At 45.3% G+C, this 18112-nt stretch overlaps 1 protein-coding gene across 3 annotated transcripts in view; it reads left to right on the plus strand.

Annotated features, from left to right (window-relative positions):
- LOC110307912 (N-acetyllactosaminide beta-1,6-N-acetylglucosaminyl-transferase) overlaps positions 1-16772 on the plus strand; it is a 102062-nt gene extending 85290 nt beyond the window's left edge. For all 3 annotated transcript variants that reach the window (XM_021180180.1, XM_021180181.2, XM_021180179.2), the window contains exons 2-3: positions 9288-9383; positions 14071-16772. In XM_021180180.1, coding sequence (XP_021035839.1) covers positions 9288-9383; positions 14071-14261 — 287 coding nt within the window. In that variant the 3' untranslated portion in view covers positions 14262-16772. The remainder of the gene's footprint in view (positions 1-9287; positions 9384-14070) is intronic.
- The last annotated feature ends 1340 nt before the right edge of the window (positions 16773-18112 follow it).

Consider the following 18112-nt stretch of genomic DNA (forward strand, 5'->3'; position numbering starts at 1 on the left):
TGACCCTGATGAGCTGGGCCCTGGAGGGAGAGAGAAACCAGATGCAGCAGCCAGAGGCCCAAAGGTACTGGAGTGGGGTAACCAAATTACAGCCTGGGTTGAAGAGATTAGGGTGGGGGCTGGGTTGTGCTATCCGGAGGGCGGGAGGGATGCTGGGAGAACCTGGCTCTGTGTCTGCTTTGATATGTTAAGTAGGCACCTCAGCCTTTTGTGCCAGGTTTAAAACCTAACAGTGGATGATCCTAATCCAGATGCCCCAGAGGGAGCTCCTGGCAATGTTTGCGACAGGGTCTCTGGGTGTACAGAGCCAAGGCATCCCGGAAGCCACAAACCCACAAACCTGCTGCTTCGGCCTCTTCAGTGCCACGCCACATGGAGGGTAGATACTGGGGTGGGCATTTAGATTTTAGAGCTCTGCAGTTGCTTATTTGTGTGCATTAGAAGCAAGATGCAGAGATTCAAACCTAAAAGAAAGGGGCTGCAGAATCGATAGCGTGCCAGATCCCTCTGGCCCCCCTCAGGTGCCTACATCCGTGTGCACATACCCCCCCCCCCCATAATTAAAAATAGCAAGAATAAAATTTAAAACCCTGGAAAATAGAACTTCCTGGCTTGTCTGTGTGGCCTTTCATTCGGTCCTCACCAACTGCAGCTGCTACCTGCTTTTGAAAATCGGGTGTTTGTTGGGATGAAAAAAAATCAAATGAACAAAAAAGCCTCCCCAACCTACTTAGTGTCTGGAAAAGTTAAGATTCTGTGGGTTCTCCTGATAAGCTTCGGCAGAGCTCTGGGGGCTTGGAAAGTCACTGGGGTTACCTGATTTCTCTTCATGGTTCTTTCAAAGACCCCCCTATCCCCGCCCTACCCCACCCCCACCACTACCAAAACTGCTGCTTCTGGTAACCTATGTGATTTTGTTTGTTTTTGAGATAAAGGCCTTGAAATCCTGTCTCAAAACACAAGGTGGGTGGTGCCCAGAGAACCACACCTGAGGTTGCCTTGGTTACAGACCCACATACACACACTCACACCGTACACATACACTCACACACATGTGCACATATACACACGTGCACATGATTTTTACCACACACACCCCACACATATATAGTCTAGCTTAGCACTGGATTCACTTTCTACCACTGGCGAAAGACTGTGTGTGAGTGTGTGTGTGTGTCCATCCCCTTCTAGATAGTTGTACCAAGAATACCCATGTATGCATTTTCTACAAGCAGCTACGCTAGAGTGTAGGAAACGTGCAAGAAAGAATTTAGATAGATTTTATTTTCAGTTTTTATCTTGAAAGAAAATCAACCAGCTAGGCTGAGCCAGAGCTCAGGTGGTAGATGGCCATTCAGCACACAAAGCCTTGGGTCCATTCCATTGTAAACTCCTGCCCCACCCCTCCCACATACACACTCCGGATTTACTGGCATCCATTTTCTGGGTTCTAGTTTATTCAGTTTGGCAACAAAATGGGGGGGGGCTGTGCCTATATTAGAACCCTTCTAAAACCACCTAGGTTCTAAAACTGGGGCAGGGTGGGGGGGTCCTTCTCTGTTCCATCCTTGCCTTCTTAAAGCGGAGAGGAGTCCATTTGTTGGCTGTGATCAGAGATAAACCATGACTGAAAAGCTGGAGAACACACCCATAGTAAACAAAATAGGGCCTTATGGAGCCAAATGCAAACTGGTCAGATTTATAATCCAGGTTACTTGACACCACATTTTCCTATTATTAGCGCACAGCCTGTTTATTATTAAAGATCTACAGTACATGAATTTTCTATGTTTTTCTTTTAAGTTAGTAGCATAATAACAGGCCCAACTACTCAATAATTCGGGTATATATCAATAAACTTTGTTATTAAGCTGTCTTTGACATCACAGAAATTTCCCACAATAAGGCAAACTGCTATTTCCTTGAGTAACAGTTTTAGTAAGATTTATTTTTATTTTATGCACATTAGTGTTTTGCCTGTCTATATGTCTGTTGTAGGAGAGTGCCAGATCCTTGCCTCACATTTTACCTGCAAGAGTGTGTGCATGGATTATTAACATTATACAACTCGTTATTCTGGGTGTGTGGGTTGCTTTGTTTGTTTGTTTGTTTTGGGGGTTTTTTTGTTTGGTTGGTTGGTGGGTTTTGTTTTTTCTGTTTTATATAGTGAAGAGCGATATGGAGCCTCATGTGACCTTTGGCAGTATTTGTGGAGATGTTTAACACACGGGGATTGGAGGATAACTCCTGGACAGTGCCCAGGGCTGTTGTTCAATTTCCTACAGTGTACAAGACAAGCCACACTAGAGAATCAGAGTTGCTGTGGTTTGAGAAGACTGTAGAGCCCATAGGAGATGGAGACTTGACAGAGGAGGTACCTCTTGGGGGGGGGGGGGGTAGGCTTTGAAGTTTTATGGCTTGTTCCCCTTAGCCACCTTCCTGTTCCTGTCTCTGTGTCTTCCTCACCGTGATGGACTCCATCCTCCTGGAAAAGCCAAAATAATCGTTTTCTCTTAAGTTGTTTTGCCCTTGTGTTTCATTATAACAAAGGAAAAGAAACATACATGCTTTATGAGATTTTAATAGGATTATGCTTTCAAACGTTTATGGTAATTAATTGCTAAACACAATATAGGTATTATCTCTATATCTGTTTTTGTTGTTGTTTTGATTTGGTTGGTTGGTTGGTTAGTTGGTTGGTTGGTTGGTTTGGTTTGTGGTTTTGTTTTGTTTTGAGATAGGGTTTCTCTCTGTGGTCCTGACTGTCCTGGAACTCACTATGTAGACCAAGCTGGCCTCGAACCCAGGGATCCGCCTGCCTCTGCCTCGGTGCATTATTTGTCTGTTACTAGTCACTTCCCTACAACCATTGCTTACGCATCTGCAAAGTCAACCAACTATTACTAAGAACAAAATAATCAGGCGGGCGTGGTAATGCACGCCTTTAATCCCAGAACTCGGGAGGCAGAGGCAGGCAGATTTCTGAGTTCCAGGCCAGTCTGGTCTACAGAGTGAGTTCCAGGATAGCCAAAGCTATACCGAGAAACCCTGCCTTGAACCCCCCCCACAAAAAAAAAAAAACAAAAACCTAATCCCCCACCCCCCGCCCAAGAAAATAACAAAATAATCATGTCTCCGTGGAGCATGTGCAGACTCCCTAAACAGCACAGGATGCAAACTATGGGCACAGCGGTACATTCTGTTGATATTCTATGTGGTCCAAAGACAGATTGTTTCAGATGGTCTTGGAGTTACTAGAGCCTGGCTCCCCCCCCCCCCCCCCCGTCTGCCAGTTAATTCACTGGCAGAAAAAGTCAATGTCAACCACATTCAGAAAGATAAAGATGCCCCTCCCACCCCACGCCCAAGTCCATCTTCCCCATCTTGGTATGAGGTTTAGGTTGAAGTAGAGGGTCAGAGGTATACACAGCTAAGCAGACTCTGGTTGGTTTGATGTACATCATTGTCTCTGCTCTGGGTCTGCCTGCAAGCTTGTCTGAGAAATTGCCATTTTGGGAGACAAGTTCTCCCTCTGGCTGGCGTCACGCTTCTGCCAGCGTGGAATTCCTGGGGAGATTCCAATTCCTTTGGGACCATTGTTTTGATTGGTCAGATAGCCAGTGGGAAGGGCACAAGGATCTCTTTAAAATATCTTCCTTAGGTTGGCAGTAATCCAACAGTCTGGTCTACAGAGAGAGTTCCAGAACAGCCAGGACTGCACATAGTTAGGGAGACCCTGTCTGGAAAACCGAAACAAAACAAAACAAAACAAAATTAAAACTATCTTTCCTGCCAGGCCAGGAAGATGTGGGCAGATCCTGTACCACTGTCTATGAGGGATTTGAACATCTTCAGATTTTGGTATCCAAAGAAGAGAGGGGGAGGAAGATCTTCAATCCAACCACCAAGAATGTGGACAGAGGGCTGTACTAACAAAATCCTGCCAGGATTTGTCACACCGCACCTTCACAGGAGTAAATTAGTTGTCTTAAAGTTCTTGACTTGAAGTCCTGACTTCAGAATTGTGTTTGTCAGTCTATGTAACAATGTCACAGTTACCAGCTTCCTGTATACATCTATATCTTCCAAAAAATTATTGTATTTTATTTTGAAGGAATTGACTTGAATGGACCAAAGCAGAGCGAGGGGGGGGGGGAGCGGGAAGCAGAGGGGGGGCAGTTATGGTAGCTTTTCCTACTTGTTAGCCAGGAATGTTCTAGAACTGTTTCGCTGTCCAGCACCATCATTAAATTGTGAGAAATCTCAAGGCTTGATATTTAAATTCCTTGTGTGTCCAGTAAGTGGGCGAAAGAGGATATATCTGGGCTTGAATCAAGCAGTTGCTGGAACTTGTTAACACACACACACACATGCGAGTCTCCCCACATGAGGAGGAAACTGGGGAGATAATGAGGAGAGATGAAGTTCACAGAAACAAAGCTAGAATTTCAAAGGATCCTATTCGTTTATTTAACCAAGCACAGTTATTCTACCGGTTAAGGCCGAAACCCAAGAGAAACATTCCAAGTTCCTCTCCAAATTTTATCTCAAATGTTCTATTTTCAGAAGCCCATGCAAAGCAAAGATGAGAATTGGATTTGTGTGTGTGTGTGTGTGTGTGTGTGTGTGTGTGTGTGTGTGTGTGTGAAAATGTTTTTTCTGATAACATGGACAAATCTCCTTTTTTGCCTTATCTTGGAAATCATGAAAAAATGCATCTTTGTTAGGTTTCTTGTGAATTGAAGATAAACTCATGCCCAAATCTGCTGTGACTGTCTTCCCAGCAGCCCCTTGTCCATAAGCAGAATAATGATCATGGATAGAGGAGCAACTACAACAGAATTGGAGACTGTATATTTAGAAAGTAGCAGTTATTTCCCATCATAGTATCCAGAAGAGACCTTAGTAATTATCTTAATTTAGTTACTTGATTGTTTTGAGACAGCATCTCAGATATCCCGGGTTGGCCCCCAATCCAGTGTGGCGGAGAATGACCTGGAACTTCTTACTTCTTTTTTTTTTTTTTTTTTTTTTTTTTTTTTTTTTTTTTTTTTTTTTTTTTTTTGGTTTTTCGAGACAGGGTTTCTCTGTGTAGCCCTGGCTGTCCTGGAACTCACTTTGTAGACCAGGCTGGCCTCGAACTCAGAAATCCGCCTGCCTCTGCCTCCCGAGTGCTGGGATTAAAGGCGTGTGCCACCACGCTCGGCTGACCTGGAACTTCTGATCCTCTTGTCCCCTCTCTCCTGAGTTGTGGGATTACCAACAACATTCAGGCTTTTGCCACCACAGCCAGTTTACCCTGGGCTTTGTGTATGCCAGGTAAGCAGTCTACCACCTGGATATCCTCCAAGGCCCACCTCAGCAGTTTCTAACCAGATAGCAGTATAAACAAATGTCATTCCTGAAAGAAGCCTAGGTATTGTCATATGAGTGTGTGTGTGTGTGTGTGCGTGGAGAGAGAGAGAGAGAGAGAGAGTTGCATATAGTCTAAACTAGAAAGCACTGATATTTATATACTAATTTATTAGTGAGAAGAGTTTAAGATATGAAAAAATACCCAGTGATACTAAGCAGAGGACCTGGACTTGGTTCTTAGCATCTGTGTGACAGCTCATAGGTCCAATAACTCCAGTCCCAGGGGATCCAATGGCCCTCCTCCAGCTCCTAGGACACCAGACACACGTGCCCAGGCCTTCAAAATATACATACACATAAAATAAAAGTTAAAAATTAAACACACACACACAAGTCCCAGCAGTGGAAACAAAGTAATTAAATTGAACAAAGGACATAGGAGCAGCAAATCGGCCACCAGAGCAGATTTGAGTGCCACAGGATTGAAGGACAGGGTTAAGCATATGGCGAGATGAAGGAAAGATGACAGACAGGCGGTGGCTGCTCCTGTGGCTTCTCATCTTTCCTCACACTTGGTCATGCAGAGGATTCTGTGATCCTAGGATGCTGGTCCTGTTTCAGGAACACTGGGTGGGGCCCAAGACTCTGCATTTCTTGTGCGTTTCTAGGTGATAATGTTCCATCCAGTCCAAGAACCTCACTGGAATAGCCAGCTAGACACCAGCAGCTATACCCATTTCTCCCAGACTTCTCTATGTCCATGAGTTTATGGGAGATGGGCAGAGAGAAAGTCTAATTACTCCCCCTTCTATTAATCAATATCATATTTTATGCACAAATATGAACCACAGATAATATTTAAACAGACATGTTTGAAGCCTGTCAAAGAAAGTATTGGAGTATGGAATTTCACTAGCCAGAAATTAAATGAGTGTTTGTGTCTACTCAGAAGGTAGGCGGTCATTAATTGTAAATGTGCTGATCATATCTCTAGGATGATAGAAGGCATGTCTCAGTTTGTGCAATCAATATTAATGAGCATGAAAGAGAAAAATGTCTTCTCAGAAACGTACTTGCTCAGAAGGTTAGGAGCTGTGTTGTCAGGAAGGTGTCTTTCGTAATCCAGCACAGTTATTTAATCTCAATAGATTCAAAAGCATCACACACACATTAGCTTGACAGAGTAAAATAAACTGAATTCTTCCTGGATTTCCACACTGGCAGGCAAGTTTTAATATCAATTCTTTTCCTTGTAATCTAAGTGACGTAAGAGTCCGTACCCAGACCAAAACAGGGAAGCTTCGGTTGCTTCTTTTTGGATAGGCCAGCACGGCAGTGACCTTTGAAGTATTTAAACACAAAGCAATAGTAGGAAGTAGTGCCACTGAAGTCTTTCTGTTGAACGCTTTCAAGTCTGAGAGACAAAAACCAATTTAAAAAATAAAAGTGATTCGCTCCTGGTAGAGAGGAGCTAAAGGTTCACAGTGTTTTCAGGGTAGGTTGTAGCAACATTTTGTTTTTATTGGAAGACTTGGTAAAAATCTATGTTTAGATTGGTTCATAATTAGATGGCTACAAGCAAGAACCAGGTCTGTTTTCTTCTGAAATGCACATCATTAATGGATTTGGAGTTTGTTTGTTTGTTTGTTTGTTTGTTTGTTTGTTTTAAGGTAAGATGGGTTCGTTTTAAATGTTCAGTTCTACTGAATTTCCTTCAAAGTTTCGGTCTTAGACCTTTCCCCGTTATCCTTATTGGAAAATACCATCTTCCTCAGTAGTCAATGAGAAATTCCATTCTAACTGTTCTGGCAGGGGAGAGATGATCTAGAGACGCACAAGCCCCTCCCTTCAGCCATCTGACTTTCAAGGAGTTAAGTCCGGAGGATTAAAATTCCCAGGGCATCCTTGATGGGAGAAGGGAAAATCCAAGGAGCCGCCCCAATGGAGGAGCTTACCTCGAAGGAAGGGATGTCCCACAGGTCTGACCACCGTCGGAACAGCGCACAACTGTGATAGGTGGGACCACGCCACAGCCAAGACTGCGGGGTTGTGCATATCTCTTGTCTATTCAAACCTAAACCTCACGTGGGCCCCTGAACACCGGCTTGGGGAGTAGCTCTTCCCAGTGTGCTCACACTGAATAAATAGTTCTCGGCTTTTCACTGTTGCCTTTGTCCAATCTATATTGGGGACAGGTAGACAGGCTCAACTTGTTGGAGCTACCAGAGTCTAAGCCTTTACCCTTAAACAGCCAGTAAGATTACCACAAATTCAACATAGAGATTAGATTTGTCATGCTGTTCTGAGCATGGAAGTAAAGCAGAAACTGAGGCGCTGGCTGGGCCATGTTCCCATTTGCTTCTGGGTCCCTCCATTCCGTTTTGTTTGCACCTGCATTCCTCACAGAAGGTCCTTCCTCTACCTTCAAACTACTGTGGCTGACCAACTCTTCTGCCCGCCCCTTCCACCATTACTACGAACTGATTTGCCAAGAAGCCCTGAACCCTCCTCACAGGGCAACTAAAGAGCGGTTGAAAGGCTGGCTTCTTTGTCTTTGTTTTTGTATCTGCCTCATCAACTTTGCTTACTTCTGCACTTATGGAGTGTCTGTCTAAAATCTGAGGATACTGAAACAATCTCCCTTCATCTCGCTGGAGAGCGACAGCAAAACAAAGAAGAGTAACAGGCACCTGATGGTCAGCTTTTGCAGCATCCTGCCCCAGAGCCCCACCCCCCACGCCCCACCCAAAGTGGACGGGCATCTCTAGTGATTGTCCTGAACCTGCCTACGTGCTGAGTTCTAGAAACAACGGCCCAAATCTGTTCACCCCATGACTGAAATCACACCCGAGCAGGAGCAATCATTTCTTGGGAACAGGCTTGACCCAACAAGCAACTGGGACTCCTTACAGGGAATGATCAACCAAACCAGGCTTTGGCAAAGGCTATCTCAATCTGCCCGACTCTTTCTTCCAGCCCACCCTGGTTCTCCCTCTGTTGAAATGTAGAGCTCATGACAGTACTTCAACAATAAAGATGAATTTGGGGTTATTGGCCCCACTTCTCTGTGCTTCCTTGATATACATGAACTCTGTTTTCTGCCTTTGACCACCTACCTTTGATGGCTTATCTTTGATTGGCATACTGGAGTAGAAGGCTGAAGTCTAGCCTGTCGAGACTCCCACTGCTTGGGCCTCTGCACTCATCCAAATAATCCAGGGTAGCATATCAAAGCGCAGCATCAGAGCCACTGCAGTTCTTCTGTGCCATGTACTATAGCATGACCACAGGGTTCCAGTGTGTCTGTTTGTCTGTGTATGTCTGCGTGTCTAAAAGGAACATTATCCTTCCTACCAAAGTATGTTTTACTATCTTGGAACTTCCTAAGAGAGGACTGTTGCTTTTTGAGTGCAGATATTTGTATAGCGTCATTACCTCTAAATGATATTCTGTATACATGAAATTACAATGTTTGTCATGGCAAAAAATGCCACAATTCTCAGAAGGCTGAGTATGTCTCTTTCATATTTGTATTGATTTCTATATACACTCCTTAGAGGATGCCTTAGAGGTCTGGATTCTAAAACCCACCACCATTTCCAGCCCTGAGTTTTCTATTGTTTGAGGGTACAACTACCCTGTAAGGTTAAGTGGGCCCTTTCGCTTTCATGACTTACCAAGAGTTTGTTGAGATGCGTGGAGACTGCTGGGGTGGCTTGCCACTGTGTTGCTCAACTAGGACAGTGTTGCTTCCCCAGAAGATATGAGGCAATGTCTGCAGATACTTTTTTTGGGTTGTCACATCTGAGAGGAGATTGCTGTTGCTTTCTGGGAAGACAGAAACTCAACAGCCTGGAGAAGAATGGAGGGATGTGGAAACTGAATGACAGGTTGAGCTCATGGTTCTTAGTGCAATGTCATCATCGTTACAGGAGTCCCTGGCGCCATGCCACCAAACGCATCCTGGACGGGTAACCTCAGAGCTGTGAAGTGGATGGACATGGAAGCGAAGCATGGAGGCTGCCATGGTAAGGTCTCCCGCTCTGGGGCCACCCTGCCTGAGGCTGACCCAAGACAACTGTAAACTCAGTAAACGAGGTTTTTGTGCTCCTGTGTTCAGAGAAAAACACAGGGGGCTGATTGTTAAAAAAAAAAAAAAAAAAAGCCTGAAGCTTCAGTGTGGAATCTCTCCTGAAGAAGAGTCTTAATATCTCAGACATTCTCCATCTAAAAAAAAAAAAAAAAAAAGCCTGAAGCTTCAGTGTGGAATCTCTCCTGAAGAAGAGTCTTAATATCTCAGACATTCTCCATCTTAACCTAGTCAAGGAGGAAAGGAGGGAGGGAGGGAGGGAGGGAAGGAGGGAGAGAGGGGTGGGGGGAGAAATGCTAATTTCTGCTCTCTCATGCCCATTCCTGACCTTTCCTTCTGGGAGTGCAGGGGCTGGGACAGGCGGTGTTACATTCTTGTGACAGAGCATGCTCCCCTCCTGCCTCTGCAGAATTTTCTTCCCTCCACACACAGGCCAGGAGTGAGCTGGAGAGCTGCAGAGGTTTGTGACTACTCTGGCACATGGCAGGTGACATCAAAGAGAATGGATTTTTCCCTGAATAGACAAGAACTGGAAACCCCAAGTCACTGGCTGCCTTTTGTGGCAGAGTTGGGGGATGGAACGAGAGAGGGTCTCATGTAGCTCAGGGTCACCTAGAACTTGCTGTGTAGCCAAGGAAGTCCTTGAAATCTGGGTTCTGACACTTCTATCTCCTAAGTGCCGGGACTGCAGAAATGTGCCCCATGCTCTGCCAGCCAGTGTCATTTTTGCAGATGGCTCAGGACTGAACTCGTGACCTTTAGAAGGGCAGCTGATACCGTTAACCGCTGAGCCATCTCCCCAGCCAGTCATTTAGAAGCGTCATTTCTATAGACGCTTCTAAAGAAGGCGTTCCATCAGGTCTGGACACCAACCATTCTGAGCACAACCTAGCACATACTTGACAGGTTTACCAACCTGCTTCACAAACCTGCCGTAACAAAGCAGCACAGGCTGGACAGCTTATCAAACAGAAAGTGCCTTGTTTTTCTTAAGACTGGAAATGCACGATCAAGCATCACAGAGCTGGCTCCTCTTTTGGCCTCTCTCCTGTGGCTTTTAAGTACTATCTTCTCCCTGTGCTCTCTTATGTCTTTTTTTTTTTTTTAAACAATACACTAATTTCCTCTCTCACAAGATCCCAGTCAGAGTTAGGCAGTAGTGGCACACACCTTTGATACCCCTGCTTTCGAGGCAGAGACAGGTAGATCTCAAGGAGTACAAGGCCAGCCTGGTCTACATAGTCAATTCCAGGACAGTCAGAGATAACATAGTGAGACCTTGTCAAAACAAAACAAATCCCCAAACCCAGTCAGGTTCCCAGTATCTGCATACATCATCTTCACAGCATCCTCAAGCCAGCAGCCATAGCCTACCTCCTAATCTGCCTCATCCACACCAGTTACCCAGGTAGCATCACTACTTTGAGCTGTATCCTTTCCCCCACCAGAGAAGCTACTGTCTCACCAGTAGAGACCTACCTGCAGCCTCTTCTCTCTGCCTTTCCCTGTGCCCAGGCTCCCCTCAGTCAAGGTGTAAACTGGTCAGCCTTGTGTCTCTGTAGGGACCTTTATTGATCACACGGTAGGAACTGTACAGGACCTGGGCAGCCCAAACCCTTGGATTAGGATTTCATCTTTCTTCTTTAGATACCTGCTTTGCCAGTGAAAACGTCACACAGTTCCAGGTCTATAAAAATGACTCTCCAAACTAGTATGCAGAGAAAAGAAAGAGGCAGAATCCAGAGGGGTGGGGCATTGCATGTCCTTATAGCTGTGACTCAGTAACACAACATAGAAGAGATTCTGTTCTCTCTTCCACTCTCAGACTCTTGAAATGAAGCACCACAAGGAATTGGGATTTCCCCAGGGGTGGGGGTGGGGGGATGCTAAAGCCTAGTGCCAGCCAGTGGGAGACCTTGTCTCTCTCGTTGAGGTTTCACCAAACCCCGACAGCTAGCCTGACCAACCGCCTTGCTAGAGAGACTGGAGCCCTGACAAAGATGGGTCAGTCCAGGGTAGGACCACACCTTGGTTGGGACTGTTTCATTCCTCTGGTCACCTCCGTGGTCTTGGGGCAAGTCACTGGATCTATTTGTTCCCTCTTCTCAGTGTGGCCACATTTAATAGATTTCCCTTTTCTGCTTCTCCTCTTCCATATGAGTTTGGTTTACTAAATAAAGACGGGTTGTTGAACCTGGCTTACTGGGGTGGGGCCTTGGCTCTGACTTTTAATGACCCTTAGTAACCCTGCCACAGAGCTCTGGGGACCATTCCAACTTTCCGTCATTCGTGTTCCAACTCCTCATCCTCAACAGAATCCCTGTTCAAACAGAAGTCTTCCCCCTCGCCAGTGTTGCCTGAGACATCGCCTACAGTTTTTCCACACCCAATCACCCAAGGTTCGCAGATGAACCTATCTCCTACCCGCCTCTCAGCCTTCTCTGTCCCTTCAATCAATAATTACTAATGCAGCGCTGAAATATTTACCAGCCATTGTACCAGAGGCAGAGGATGCAGAGTGGGCCAAGTGGTCTAAAATCCCTGCTTTTCTGGAGCATGTGATCCAGCCAAAGAGCAGCAAGGAATTGCCTAGAAAGACGGACAAGAAATAGTATCTCCCTCCTATTTCATATATCTACAAAGCCCTGTAAACAGGTAAATGTCACACATACCATGAAACACTTATGAGTCATGTATAGCCTTACACATTTTAATATGTATTTATCAAACAAAAATTAATGCATAAATGAAACTATAACTTTGTAAAGATTATCTATAATTGTATAATATTTATATGTATGTTATCTATATGATGCATACATCTATGCATGCGCTCTGTGTTTACACGTGTACATATACACACATGCACACTCATCAATTGACAATAAATCCTAAAACACAAATGAGTGAGGGAAGGCAGTTGGGCAGGCTGTATTAGTCAGGGTTCTGTAGGTCACAGTGGTTATGGAATGTCTCTCTATATGAAGGGAATGTATTGTGAGGACTTACAGTCTGTAGTCCAACAATGGGTAGCTGTGAATGGGAAGTCCAAGAATCTTGTAGTTGCTCAGTCCCACCAGCTAGTTGTTTCAGCTGGTCATCTGTAGAAGTAGGTTCCAAGCCGGGCGTGGTGGCGCACGCCTTTAATCCCAGCACTCAGGAGGCAGAGGCAGGCGGATTTCTGAGTTCGAGGCCAGCCTGGTCTACAAAGTGAGCTCCAGGACAGCCAGAGCTATAAAGAGAAACCCTGTCTCGAAAAACCAAAAAAAAAAAAAAAAAAAAAAAAAAAAAAAAAAAAAAGTAGGTTCCAACAGATGTGCTGGCAGCTAAGTGCAAAGAAGAGGGAATCTTCCTTCTTCCAATGTCTTTATGTAGGCCTCCAGCAGAAGGTGTGGCCCAGATTTAAGGTGTGTTACCACCATGCCTGCATCTGAGACTTGCTTTGTCCCAGGCTGACCTTAAACTCAGAGATCTCCTTGTCTCAAGTCTCCTGAGATTAAAGGCATATACGACCTTGCCTGGACCTAAGCTTTTCATGGCCACTGTGCCTCAAGATCTCCATGCCAAGATCCAGGTCAGAAACTTGTGTCTTCCAGCCTCAAGATCTGGATCACAGGTGAGCCCTCCAATTCTGGATTGTAGGTCATTCCAGATAGAGTCAAGTTGACAAACAGGAATAGCCATTACATAGGTCTTTCTGAGAACATGACCTTGAGGTGTCGACCAGGGCTGGGCTGTGTGTCTCTGGGAGAGAAGAGGGTTACAGGGGAAGAGCGAGCCTCTGGGGACTATCAGAGAGAGCCAGCCTGCTGTTCTTGGGACTGGCAGGGGAGATGGTGTGTCTGAAGTGGTTGATCCAGGGTTAAAGTAGGGCGAGGAAGAGTCCAGAAGAGCAGAGTGACCAGGGCAGGGAGTCGTAAATGTCAGTGGTAGACGGTCTCAACAGAGTAGAACCTCTCCTTCCGTGTAGTAACAGAATCTTCCTGATACCCGCATCACAAGAGCAGCCTCCCTTTAAGGGCTGTCCAGACAGTAAGACAGAAGCAGCGTGGGCCAAGATGGTGGCTTCAGAATATGGAGGGAAATGATTTGGAGAGGAGCAGTCAGAGAGACCTGGCACAGCAGGGAACACATGTTATCCCAGCACTCGGGAGACTGAGGAAATAGGATCGCTAATCAAGACCAACCTGAGCTACATGCAGAGTCTAGTACTGGCATGCTTCCTTAGTGAGACTTAGTATGTAACACGCCCAAGGGTGAAGGTGACACACATAGACTCTCTCAGAGCTCAGAGAAGAGACAACCCAACCCGGAAGGGCGTCTTTCATCCCTGCACTCCTAGAACATACCTGGAACGCTCATTTGTACATGCGTGAACTTCTCTGGGTCGCTGTTTTCTTCTGCTCTTCCGTGCCCTTCTTACTCAAGTGCCTATGAGCCATTTGTCCTAAACAGACAAATTTTGTCCCAAACACCCTTTGCTCCTAGGTGGACTAGGGCAGCCCAGTCTTGTTTCATCAGTGTCTCATTACACCTGATTCGGATTCTGCTGTCTCTAGTTCACCAACCCCACAACTTCTAAAGGCAGGTATGTTCTAACTGTGTCTCTGCTCTTTCCCCCACAGGTCACTATGTCCATGGCATTTGCATCTATGGAAATGGAGACTTGCAGTGGCTGATTAATTCGCAAAGCCTGTTTGCTAACAAATTTGAACTCAACACATACCCTCTTACCGTGGAATGCCTGGAACTGAGACTTCGAGAAAGAACACTCAATCAGAGTGAGATCGCCATACAGCCGAGCTGGTATTTCTGACCAGCAGCAGCTTGGGCCTGAACGGAAATTGAAGACTTAAAGAAGAGCTTTCTTTTCCAAGAGACTCTGGTCTTGGCTATGCTGAAGACTTTTTTAAAAAATGGTTTCAGGGAACCGTGAGGATCTGGCAACACAGCTCTGCTTGCAGTATCCACTGAGCACTGTGATACATTTGACAGGATGGCTGCATGAAACTGTCCTGGCATTTTTCTGCCCCCCACCCCCAATCTTTTTTTTCTCTTCCTTTTTTAAAAGATAGGTAGGGTCTTGCTAGATATCTCTAGCAAGCCTGGTTCTTGTCAGGTAGCCCAGGATGGCCTTGAACTCCAATCCTCCCACCTTGGCCCTCTAAGGGCTGCTAGTCCAAGTGTGGACAACCACACCTGGCTCTGGCGTCTGGCGGTCACTTGATGCTCATCTGTGTCTCTGTCTGCTATATATCAGATCTCTATGCCAGATACTCATATTAGTATACCCTGTTCAAAAGGAGAATGGTGGATAATACTGTCTGAGGAAATCAGAACTTATTTGAGAAGGAAGCTCTCGTTCCACATTCCTAGCAACTATATTCTCAGGCATATATAGGCACACAGAGACAGCTTTCTAGTAACTCACATCAATTTCATTTAATACAAACTGATCCTGAAGAGCTGAGGAACTATGTAAGTTCAGTGTCCAAGCGTTTGACTGACATTTGTGCAGAGTTAGGCTCCATCTCCAGCATCACGCACAGGTCTTGTGAACACCAACATTTTCAGTTCTGTGGACAGAACAAAGCCATTCACAAGTGACCGACAGCACGTGCTGTAAGACAGGAGGTGGCTGCAGGAAGAGGATGCCTCAGGGATGCCGGACATTTCCGTGTTCTATTCCAGAGTGTTCTCTTCTCCCAGAGAGCACGGGAACATCCTCACAGGAATGAAGGAATTCTTTCTTTCCCACAGGAAAGGTGCTACTGTGTGGGTCTGGAACCTATGAATGAATCACTTCTGGGGTGAGAGACGGGGACCCGGTTCTGTTGTGTGCAGCTTTAACAGCATCAGGACAGCTTCCAGCTTGCAATGATTGCTGCTGACAGGAGCACCTGGATCTCAAGAGCTTTTTAGGACAGGTGGACATCTGTGTCATTTTTCCTTGGTCCCTCATCCATCCATCCATCCATCCATCCATCCATCCATCCATCCATTCATCCATTCGTCAGCCTACATTCAACAAACGCCTCTTGAATGTCTATGATTCCCCCCAGACACATGCTGACAGACACGAGGGAAGCAAGACAGATTCTTTCTCCACTGTAAAACTCTGGGGAGTGAGTGGTATCAGCTTTTGAAACCCTGCTCCAGACTCTTACAAAATGGCTACACTTTGCACCTTCTCTGGCCTGGCTATATATTATATTGGTCCATAGAGATCAGCGATGTATTAATTAATAGATTAACCAGAGACAGGAAGGAGGAAATGAAAGCTAGAGCCTCTTGTGTCTCCATCAACTCCTTCTGTCTCCTTTTATTGAAGAGTCTGCACACATATTCACCCCTCTGGTGGGCCACGTGAGTACCTGCATCTTGCAGATGATGTAGCAAGCCTTAGGATGGTTCATGATCAGTAGGAAGCAAATTCTAAGACCTCAGGTTGTCTTTCTGAGTCTCTCGTTTCTTTAGGGATGTGGAGAGAAGATGAAGTAAAGCCCTGTGTAGTGTCGCCAGAGAAAGTGGAGTTTAAGAATGGTCTCAGTGTTATTAATGAGAAAAGGTTCTGTCATTCAGAAAAAAACAAAAACAAAAAACAAAATAAGTGAGGTTGGGACTCAGTAGGTGAGGGTGCTTGCAGCCAAGCCTGATGACCTGAGTTCAATTCCTGGGTCCCACGTGACGGAGGGAGAGAGTCCACTACTGAAAGGAACTCTCAAACCTCCTCACACCTGTCCTTGCACCTGGGCACTCCCCCCGCCCCACATACATATGCACATACATGCTTTTGTGATTTTTTTATTAGTGCTTTTGCATTTAGAAATATTTATTTACTCTAGCAGGGAAAAAAACCCCACATGCTTTAAATGATGTCACTTTCCACAACATCATTCTTGTGCTGTCATTGGACTGAATGTTACACATCTTTAAAGGGAATCACTTCGTGTAAAACTCTCTTGTCTCTTCTACTGAAAAGTAAAATGGGGTTGTATCGGGTAAGAAAGGGTTGAGCGGTAGGAAGCACTTGGTCAAGGCGAAGTCTAAAACTGGTCTCTTTTTTATTTGTTACTTGGATGAGAGCACCTGAAGACTAATGTTTTACACTGGATTGAGATCTCATGGAAAATGAGACATTCTTTTTCTGGAGAAGTTTACATGCCCATTGTTGGCCACCTCTTTACTGTAAATACTATTAAAAAACAGAGCGTAGCATTTGCATAGCAGGGATTGTGCCCGTATCTACTGTGTCCATTTTGTTTTTTCGGATGTTTTCTGGTTTTGTTTCCTTGGAAATAAATTAATATATTGTTTTCCACCTTCAGGAATAGTGGATATTTATTTGATACCTGGCTAATATGCACTGGGTCCCCCAGCTTTTGAAAAGGACAAAAGAAACACATTTATACACGTACAGCTGTCTTAAAATCATCTCTCCACTGAAAAACATAATTGACCTTTCCATTTGTGGGCTAAGGGACACTTTGCACTGCACTTGGGCCATCTTCAGGTGAATACAGAGACTAGCTGGGCATTGGGTTTGCATTCATCATTTTAGTTTCTAGTCTTGGTAAAATTCCAGTCAGCCACAGACTTTTTTTTTTTTTTTGGGTTTTTCGAGACAGGGTTTCTCTGTATAGCCCTGGCTGTCCTGGAGCTCACTTTGTAGACCAGGCTTGGCTTCTCAACTTTGTAGACCAGGCTGGCCTCGAACTCAGAAAAATCGCCTGCTTCTGCCTCCTGAGTGCTGGGATTAAAAGGCGTGCGCCACCACGCCCGGCAGCCACAGACTTCTTGCAGCATAGCTGGCCCTAGAGCTTGGGCAGGGAAGACCCAAGATGAGACTGGAACACACTGTTATAATGTGTGGTACAAGAATCCCAAAAGGGTGACAATCGTGTCACAGGTTCAGGGATTGCCTTGAACTCTCCTACTGCATCAGAAATAGGACAATAAGCCGGGCGTGGTGGCGCACGCCTTTAATCCCAGCACTTGGGAGGCAGAGGCAGGCGGATTTCTGAGTTCGAGGCCAGCCTGGTCTACAAAGTGAGTTCCAGGACAGCCAGGGCTACACAGAGAAACCCTGTCTCGAAAAACCAAAAAAAAAAAAAAAAAAGAAATAGGACAATAATAAATTGTGGCCCGATAACTAAAATAAGAATCCAAGCATGCACAATACATGCATATACATATATGTAAATGCATGTATAAAATATACACATTATTAAAATGTATAAGAGGCAAGTATTGGCTTGAAGGGAGTTCCTGCTCTTGGGTCCAGTGATCACCCAACAAATCTATCATGGTTCTCTCACCCAGGGCTGAGCACACTGATTCTGTGATGGGTGAGAGAGTAAATATCTGGGGCTTTGTCAGTCACATGGTTTCTGTCGTGATTATTCACTTTTGCTGTGAATACATAGATGACATATAAGCATGAGCTGCATGTTCTTTGCTGTGGTTGCAGACTATAAGTTCCTGATCTATCCAATCCCTCTCTAATGCATGTCAGAACCAAAGAAGGCAAAGGAGCATCCTCTTGGGTGTGGATTACCTCCTGATGGGAACACTTGAGTGCCCAACACCTCCCCTGACCCCCACCCCAGTTCCCAGCCCGGAGGGGAGAGTGAGAAAGGAGCACACAGAAGGAAGACCTGTGGCATT

Source organism: Mus caroli, chromosome 13 (genome assembly GCF_900094665.2).
Source record: "Mus caroli chromosome 13, CAROLI_EIJ_v1.1, whole genome shotgun sequence".
Taxonomy (NCBI): Eukaryota; Metazoa; Chordata; class Mammalia; order Rodentia; family Muridae; genus Mus; species Mus caroli.